The sequence below is a fragment of the Lonchura striata genome, chromosome 5 (assembly GCF_050655825.1).
Source record: "Lonchura striata isolate lonStrDom1 chromosome 5, ASM5065582v1, whole genome shotgun sequence".
Taxonomy (NCBI): Eukaryota; Metazoa; Chordata; class Aves; order Passeriformes; family Estrildidae; genus Lonchura; species Lonchura striata.
In genome coordinates this window covers 37291468-37300925 of record NC_140707.1, presented here as the reverse complement: position 1 = coordinate 37300925, position 9458 = coordinate 37291468, and the positions used below count along the sequence as shown (strand labels likewise).

The following is a 9458-nucleotide window of genomic DNA, read 5'->3' as shown; positions in this document are numbered from 1 at the left end:
AGTCAGGACACAACAGTATTAGCTGGCTAGTCCAGGACACAAGTCCAGGAATTTGGAAGGAATATTTTGAGAAATACCTGTAATATAAATGTGCAACTCTTTTATTTTTAGTAGTTTTATGTTTTATGTGCACATTATGTATGATATTTTTCTAATGTGTATATGAAGACACAGAATCTACTGATAAAGTTTTATCTATCCTGAGCTTGGGTGGATTCCTAATTTCTTCTTCTGTTTCCACCTGTGTCTTTTGGAGGCTAGATACACTACACTTGCTTAAAGGGAAAACACTGCTATTCCCTTACCTCATCTCTGAGCTTGATGTCTTTCCTTACAGCCTCTGATTTCAGATGCTTGCCCATCTTCCCAGCAGCAGCTTTCTGATTCCTGGCAATGATGCCAGGTAAATGTGACCTGTGCACTTGTGACCTTGTAAAGGCCAGAAGGGACTCACTGCTATCTATATGTCACCAGAATTATTTTCCCTTTTGTTATTAATGAGAAGCCCATGGATAGTAAACTTTGGAATCAGCTGGCACTGCCAGCTTGACTCCAGTTGCCCTGCCAGCAGCAGGTATCTGTGCACAAAAGTGTCCTCAAAGCAGTGCTGAGCAAATTCCTAACACTTCACAGTTTCACCTTCTAATTTGCTGTGTCCCAGTTTAACCACTTGGCTACTGCTCTGATCTTTGTACTCTCTTTACAATCTTTGAGAGTATAATCTTTGTACTCTCTGCTATGCTTTATTTCCTGAGTCCATTGTCAGGTTCAATTTTCAAGGTAAGAATTTCTTTAGAAGGTCAGAACCTCCAGTTTAATTGTGCAAGATGCTATTTACCTGAGCCTCAGAACTATGTATGACTTTTCAACTGGTTTATAGCAATTTTGGTGACTTTCATATATTATTTTTTAGCATAAGAATTGGACAAGGCTAGTGACAACCTTTTCCCATTGTGTCCTGATGGGTTAATTTCTTTCAGATCAGGTGAGAGGTTCATAGGTAGATCATAAATACTCGATCTCTGTTCCTGAAAGCAAAGGTCACTGCATTAAAGCAATGAGGTGAATGTAAGAGTGGATCCAGTGGAAGTCATTCTTCAGGAAAACCAGCTGCTGGATGTCAGAAAGGACTTCCTCCAAAACTGGGTAAGTCCATTTTTTTCATGTTCTTTGATATTTTCTTTTCTTGTAATGTACCACTATGACTAGTTTTTGTTCCTAGCACTGTTTATGCATTCTGCAAGTGCAGGTAATCTATAATAGATGTGTCTTTAGATAACCGTCTACCCATCCAGAGAGCATTTCTAACTTGATGAAACAGATGAGCTGTTACGTGAGGCAGTAGCTCAACAAATAATCTTCCTTTGTACTTAAATGAAACCAGTTCTGTCATTATTCAGGGTGTCTGCAGTGTTTGGATAGGAATCCGTAAAAAAAAAAAAAAAAAAAAGAAGCCTGCAGGTGTTCTAAGAAGCATTTGGCAAACTCAGAAATGGCATTATGAGATGGGTTATTACATGGGAGAGAGTTAATATCACCTCTCCAGCAGGGAAAGGCAATTCTTTGAATATCTGCTCTTCAAATGGAGAAAGTAGGCAGTGCTGAACTAGCCCACAAGATAAGAAAATGTAGAGAGAATGTTCTCCATAATCCCATTTCAGATTTTGCTAAATTTTTCTTTTCATTAGGCTTTCATCTACAGTTATAACCATTCCCTGTGTGGTTGCTGAACCACCAGACTTCACTGCTGTCCCTGTTCTGAGGAAGTCAGGCTCTGAGGGTTAAGAAATATCTGCCCCAAAAAGAAATATAAAAAAAAATGCAGAAAGAAGTCACTGCTTCTGCACTTTCCACATCTCTTAATATTGTAAAATAGCAAGTGTTTTTAGTACTAATCAGAGCATGGAAACCTATCAGGTAAGGGCTTTCCCCTTTACAGTGGCTGCCGTTGCTGGTTCACTGTTGTTATTGGTTCACTCTCATGCTAGGACAGATAAAGTTTTCTTTCTCAGTATTTTATGTTTTATGAATTAAGTGGGAACAAAGCCCATAACTGTTCAGAAAACAAAGCAAACATGGAATTTTGGGAAGTATGTCACACTGCTCCACACTCTCACAGTTTCTCAGATGTTTTAATTTTTCATTCTCTTCTCTTTTTGCAGTGGGTTGAGAGCAGTAGACGCCTCTCTCCTCTCCCATCATTACAACGGGTTTCTTGGTTTCCCAGCCAGGGTGATATCCAGGTAATACTTGTATTATGACAGTAGTTGTCATAATATGATGTTTGGTCACTAAAATTGTCTGTAGACATGAATCATAGACTGATTTTTCTTTTATTTATTTTTTTTAATAATCCTCTTGCCTTCATAACAGCAAGGCCACTGCTGTTACAATTTACAATGTAAGCCAAGTGTCTTCAAAAGAGCTATTCAGCTGAGCTGAAATCCAGTTTATTGTGTCACAGACTCTAAAGGCAAGACTCCTCCTTTCTAATCTTTCTGAATATTCATCTTGGGTTCTGTGTAGAAATTACAAGCCTGACTTTTCACTGGTATGGATGAGGTAGATAAGAACAGGGAAGAGGAATAATGCTTCCTGACACCCAGGCTAGGACCTTTTTCATGTGATTATGGATCTGTGTCACCATCCTTACTGTGACAGATGTGCAAAAACTGAACCCATGAGAGGAAAGAATCAAGTTGGTTCCATTTCCTTTCCAAACGGCTCTTTGATTTCTGTTGGAAGTACAGAAAGTCTGAAAGCCAAGGACAGAATCTTAACCAGTCCTCAGAGAACACAACACACTTTTTCCTTTTGGCAGTGATTTGTGGATTCCTCCTTCTGGCAGTGTCTGAGATCAGTTCTCTGTGAGGTGCTTTCAGCACACCCAAGGAAGCTATTGATGGCTTTCAGGTAGAGGTGATCCTCATGGGATCAAGGACACTGGGTGAAGGCTGAGAGCAAGAAAACAAAGCTGCAGAGATACGTCACATTTTCATCCTGAAGCTAGAGATGTATTTTTAAAGGGTGAGATAAAGCAAGTTAAAAATAAAGTTGGTGAAATTAAAGTGCAAAGTGCAAGCAAAAGGAAATGAAGGTATTACACTGGGTGTGGTATATAATCTTGTACCTGTTGGTGCTGAGTTTCCTATATACACTGGGCATGTGAGTGGTTTTTGTAGGTGGCCTGGCAGATCTCTTCAGCTCTCATCAGCCTACTGTGGTTTCTGACTTCCTAGGTGACCATGGGCACCGAATATGAAAAAGATCATATCAAGAAGCTGCAGGAGCAGCGTATGTCCATGCAAAAGAAAACCTTCACCAACTGGATGAACAATGTCTTCTTCAGGAATAATGTAGGTAGCTCCTTCAATTTGAAGATTTTTTTCTGTTTTATTTTATTTTACCCGCTGTATATTTTTTAATGTTATTTTAATGTATTTTTTTCTGAATGTTGTCACATGTAGACTGTATAACTCTATCATCACATTGTGATGTCCATTTTACATTGGTGATCCTCTCAAAGGAAAATCCTTATTTGCTTCTTTTTCCTGTAAATAAATTTTCTGCAGACATCAGAGTTTCCCCAGGCAATGCTCAATTATTAATTGCCTGGCCAAAAATTCTGACTTTGTGCTTTGCCTGATTAGTTCAGTTTGAGTTGCTGCTCAAAGGCTCTGAAAAATTACCCTTAATTTTGTGGAATTTCAAACATACTGCCATGCAAGTACAGATCAGTTTGTTTTCTCTAGCTCTCAGACTTCAAAAAATCTTCAGAGCTAGTGTGCAGTCGATATGTATGTGGAAGGTAATGCCAGCATATTCCAGTCTCCAGACTTACTGCAGATAAAATTTCAGGCACAAATGATGTAGCTATGGAACAGAAAGGAATGATGTCATCCAAACCAATTCCATTTTTTGGAGTCTGTAGTAGGTAGCAATGAAAACGGATGCTGGGAACACCAAGCAGGACCAGGCCACTGGGTCCACTGTAGCTCATCACCGTGTTTCAGTATCAGATGTGTTTTTTCACTGTAATGTTTTAAGTTTGTGATTTGTACAAAGTCAGCTGCAGAGCACAACAAACTTTCAAATTTATTTTTCGTAACGGTAGCGAACAAGTGTAAAACACATACTTGTTTTGGCTCCTGCAGAAAGTTAGATTTTCGTGGTGTAGGAAATGAGTTCTCTTTAGCTGTAGACATATACTTTCTCATTTTAAAAATGCCTTCAAGTTCAGAGATAAAAATGCCAGTCTGAAGTTCCTGCAATGTACTTGTTCACATATCATAAAAGTCTGGGGAACAAAGCCTGGGAGAGCTTTCCAAGCCATATACGGTAGAGACGGCACAGAGCTTATCTAGGTCTTCCTGGCAGCTTAGTCCCAGCTTTCCAAGGCACACTTTGAGGTGATTGGATCATACTACAGGACACTGCAGTGTTCTTAATTATACTGTTGACTAATTCAAGTTTAGCACTAAGGATGCTATTGGATTGAATTTGTTAAGCTATCTGTGACTGGTATTTTTATGAGAAGAATGAGGCAGTAAAGCTATTAAAACAACAGCTGGGTGAGACATAAAGCAGATATATGAGCCCTGTCTTTTTACAAATCCAAACTGAAGTATTCTTCATTTATGGAAGTGTCATAGCATATAACAGCTCAAACTTTTTTTTTTTTTTTTGTAGTTCATCATAGACAGAATTTTAACTTTTATTAAATATGCAAAAGGAATAAAGTTGTCAACTAAACAGGGAGTTGTTTTTATGGAGTTAATCAGTGGAGCAATCTTTTCCTTTTCCTTTTCCTTTTTCCTTTATCCTTTTTCCTTTTTCCTTCTCCTCCTCCTCCTCCTCCTCCTCCTCCTCCTCCTCCTTCTCCTTCTCCTTCTCCTTCTCCTTCTCCTTCTCCTTCTCCTTCTCCTTCTCCTTCTCCTTCTCCTTCTCCTTCTCCTTCTCCTCTCTTATCGTTTTTCTCTCCCTTTTTTTGATGGAAAGATTATTTACTGTAATTGCAAAATCACAGTAAATTATTCTTGGGTGTGTGGTATGGTTTTAATGTCACTTCTAGATGGCAAGTGGCATGATGCCAGAAGGAAACACCCAAAGCAAGTTCTTGTTAGGTCAGAGTACAAACTGTGTCATGTTATATCACCTAAGCACAGGGTGACCTCATTACTGGCAGCAGTAAGACACATTTTTGTAAGTGATCCTAACCTTTCACTTAGTGTGAGACTGTGGCTAAAAATATGGAGACTTTGGGTGGTAGTGCAGGTCCAAGCAGGATGTGACAAACTTTGTTGAGACTATGGAATATAAAATGAGTCATTGAATGGGATTATCAGCTCAACTTTTAAATGAAATGTACAGCTCAGAATAAAATTATTCTGATATAATAAAAGATTCACTTGAATTGGAATAAAAAAAGTCAGCATTTCCAAAAAGTTTGATTTTGAAAATGCTCAATTTTTTTTTTTTGTTATTTTTCAAAATCTCCCTGGTTTTTTTTATTCCATTGTGGGTTTGCATTTTTGTTTGGTTATTGGGGTTTTTTTAACTTCAGACTACTTTCATAACTAATGTAAATCCTCCCACAAATCCATTTTTTCTGAATTAAGACTCACTGCTCTGTGGATATATGCACTGTCGTAGAGAAAACTCAGTGAAACATCAAGAAGGTGTTGTTTGTTTCATTTTAGAAGTAGAGGGTTCTCTGTGCCAATTGTTAAGCTGGAGTCTGTATTGCCTGGCTGGTCTTTACAGGTAAAGATTGAGATAGAAGATATTTACACAGATTTGAAGGATGGCATCTCTCTCATGAAACTCCTCGAGTTTCTCTCTGGAGAAGATTTGCCCAAACCAAGCCGGGGAAAGATGAGAGTGCATTTTCTAGAAAACAACAGCAAAGCCATCACATTTCTGAAATCCAAGGTAAGTTAATATTGATATTATAGATCACAACAGTTTATATATGTTATTAATTAATTAAAGCATCATGTTCATTGTGGTTTCCCCCTCTAGTATACAATAACATATCCTCTGAAGACAGGCCAATAATTTTATTAAAATAAAAATAAAATTTTAATTTCTTTTTTATTTGAGTAATGTGTCTTAGAAGTAGCTAATATTCCTCTCCTCTTCTTTCCTCTCCTTAACCACCAGTTTTCAAAAAACATACATTGGAACTTTAAATTTTTGAGACCACTATTCCTTTGCCAGGCTTTTGCCAAAATTCATCATGAGCTGATATAGGAGCTTGCAGGTCTGTGGTCTGATGAAAAGATGTAAACATTAAACCTCTTTGCTTAAGAAAATGGCCTGAACACCCTCTCCAGTAATAGTTTGTTACACTGAGAGCTGGACATGAGTGCATTTATGCTGAACAGATACTGGTTTATTAGCAGGTACAAGTAAAAGTGATTGGTCCTGAGAATATCGTAGATGGTGACAGAACCTTAATCCTGGGCCTTATCTGGATCATCATACTTCGATTTCAGATATCATCTATAAAACTTGATAAGGTAAAACTGTATCTTTGTCTTTTTGCTTGTGCAGTTGTGGTTTTTTCCTCAAAAGGACAAAACGGTGACTTGGAGATAGAAAGAACATTCATGTTCTTCACCCTCTTCTGCAAATTTTTTATGGACTCTTGACTTCCTGTTAAATTTCTCTGTCAATAGTTCCCTCTAGATTTGAATACCATGATACTGCTCTGAAGAAGCACATGCTTTTTCAAATTATTTAACATGTACTCTAAGAACATTAAAAACAAGGTTCTATAAAGAACCTTCTATTATGAAATCATAGTCGATAATTGCTTACAGTAGACCTGAATATATTGTGTTTTGTTTCTGAATTCTATTTCACAGCTAAGAAAGCAAATAAACTGAACTTTCCTTTCTGCCTGCTTTCTACAGCCCTTACAGAAGAGAAACATTTAAAATTTTTCAGTACCTGCATTTCACCTTATAGTTTCTGCATTCATTAAATTAACTTTTTTTAATAGAAATCTTCTATTTTCATGTTAGATTTTTCTACCTTTATGGCAGATACAGTCTGTAAGTTGTGACTTTGAGGGGATCTGTGAATTGAAAATAGTAATATGAAGAGACCTTTGGGAACATAAGTGTAAAGTCACTGATAATATTTTCATATATTGTTGACAGCGATTTTTCTTTTCCCTGTTCTCTTCACAGGAGGAATTTGGAGGTAGAGCTGATGTTCTATTTGCCAATGAAGCCTTATTGCTCTGGTGTCAGCATAAAACTGCCAGCTATTCCAATGTGAGTGTGAAGGACTTCTCCAAAAGTTGGAGTGATGGGCTGGCCTTCAATGCTCTCATACATGCTCACAGGTAAGAGTTGATGGATCACTTCAGGCAGAGTTGCTCATTGCTATTTCTAGGTCTGAACAACACAAGTTGTCCCAGGGTCTGAATTACAAGTTTTTGTCAAGAAACTGTCAGATAGTCACTGCCCTTTCTCACTGAAGACTCTTCTTTCTTAAATGGGTTTTCTCTCCTTGAAAGGAAGGACCAAAAGCTCCTTCTTGGAGGCTCCTTTAGATGGGTATAATATTGAATTTCCAGAGGAATATCACATATCTGAACAATACTTCCCATTTGGTCTTAGCCCCGCAGTCATGTTCCCATTGCTCTTTTTCTAAAAGTTTTTTTTTTTTTTATGCAGTGATTTTATTGTATGAACTTTTATTGTATGAACTTCCTGTTCAATTGTAATAGAGTAAGCAACTTCTCAGTCTCTTTCTTTATCCCTTCTATGTCCTTCTGAAAAGAGTGAAGGAAATAGCCAAAAGCAGGAGAGAGAAACCACCTATGGTAACTTTGAACACTTATTTGTCCTCAACAGTTCTGCTATATCTTATAGGGGATACCATAGTGGGATTGTGGAACTTCCCCAGCTGGGAGTCACCTCCCTTCTCACAACTGTTTCTCTAGTGAGCTTTGGTTTTCACCCATTGGGGAAGAGGAGAAGTAAGGGCAGACATTTGCTAGGAGTGGCAATTCAATTTCATAGAAGACAATTTTCTTCCTGCTATGTAGGCAAGGGGCAATGTTCTTGAATGAAGTTCAGGGTCAAAGTAATTCCAGTGTTAATGTCACATAACATTAACAGTTATGTGACCATTAACTTAGTCTCATAAACAGTTTATGAGATCTGAAAGAACTTACTACAAACATAAATCTTCTTTCATTTCCATGTCCTTTTTTCTCCTTGCCCAGGCCTGATCTTATCCACTATAGCTCACTGAGGCAGGACCAGCCCATTAAAAACCTGAACAATGCCTTTGATGTTGCTGAGAAAGAGTTTGGAATCAGCAAACTGCTTGATGCTGAGGATGTGGCAGTGCCCTATCCAGATGAGAGATCCATCATGACCTATGTGTCACTCTATTACCACTACTTCTCTAGACTGAAACAAGGCCAGACAATACAAAAGAGACTTAACAAAGTAAGTGCATTACTATCTTTGGAAGTTATAAGTTAAAATATAAAGCTAAATTTAATTTGGAAGTGTGGGGGGCTTTGTGCAAGCTCAACTTAAGATCATTTGAACAGAATCAAAAGACACAGCCATCTGAAAGACCTTGTTCCTTGACACTTGTACCTGGAGCTAAGTTAATTTTTTTATGTTTCCACATACAATTCACCTCACATAAAAACATGAGCTATATTAAAAATTTCTTGCATCCCACTGATGGAAAACTAAAGGAATTTTGTAGTGGTTCCTCCAAAGACCACTTCCATTGAGAGAATTTCTCTATCTCCAGAGAAATCTGTTCTTGTTTTGACAGAACTACAAAAGAAATAGCCTGCAGAAAACCTACACATCCAGGATGGGTCCTATGAACATCTGGATTTGGAAAACTTCCTTTGCAGTTGAGAGGAGAAATACATTGCTTAGAGGGAGGAACAAAAATCCACACTGAGGCTTCCTTGGTGGTGACAAGATGAAAAGGTTTTTCAAAGCAGGGTTTGTTCAGCTAAAAATGTGGTCTAGGACAAGGCTTAGATGATCCTGTAGTGTGTCCCTACAGCAGCAAGCCTATTAGTGTGGAAGGAGTGTCTGGAGAATGCTCTTTTGTCAAAAGACCCAATGTTAGGTAGTCCTGCAAGGAGCGGGGAGTTGGACTCGATGGTCCTTATGGGTCCCTTCCAACTAGAGATATCTAGGATTATATGTATCAGAGCAGTGTGTTATCCAAAGAGATGCATTAGATGAGAGTAGGACTTGGAATTCAGTCTAAGTTTGGGCATCAGTGAGGAGAGTGGGCAGCAGGACTTTGCAGCTCTACACATGGGTCACTGGATTTTGGCCAGGAAACATTATTTATCTTTTGATAAACATGAAATAGTCCTTGAGTCCACAAGCATGTGTTAGAGGAACTGTAAGGAGCAAGCAGGCCATAACTTTTGTAGTTTATGAATAAGCAGTTTG

At 38.2% G+C, this 9458-nt stretch overlaps 1 protein-coding gene across 1 annotated transcript in view; it reads left to right on the top strand.

The window, feature by feature from the left end:
* Positions 1-369: 369 nt before the first annotated feature.
* Positions 370-9458, top strand: part of SPTBN5 (spectrin beta, non-erythrocytic 5) — a 124243-nt gene continuing 115154 nt past the window's right edge. The window contains 7 exon segments of the mRNA XM_077784151.2: positions 370-1146; positions 2163-2243; positions 3240-3356; positions 5764-5931; positions 6402-6521; positions 7197-7354; positions 8243-8471. Coding sequence (XP_077640277.2) covers positions 3246-3356; positions 5764-5931; positions 6402-6521; positions 7197-7354; positions 8243-8471 — 786 coding nt within the window. The 5' untranslated portion in view covers positions 370-1146; positions 2163-2243; positions 3240-3245.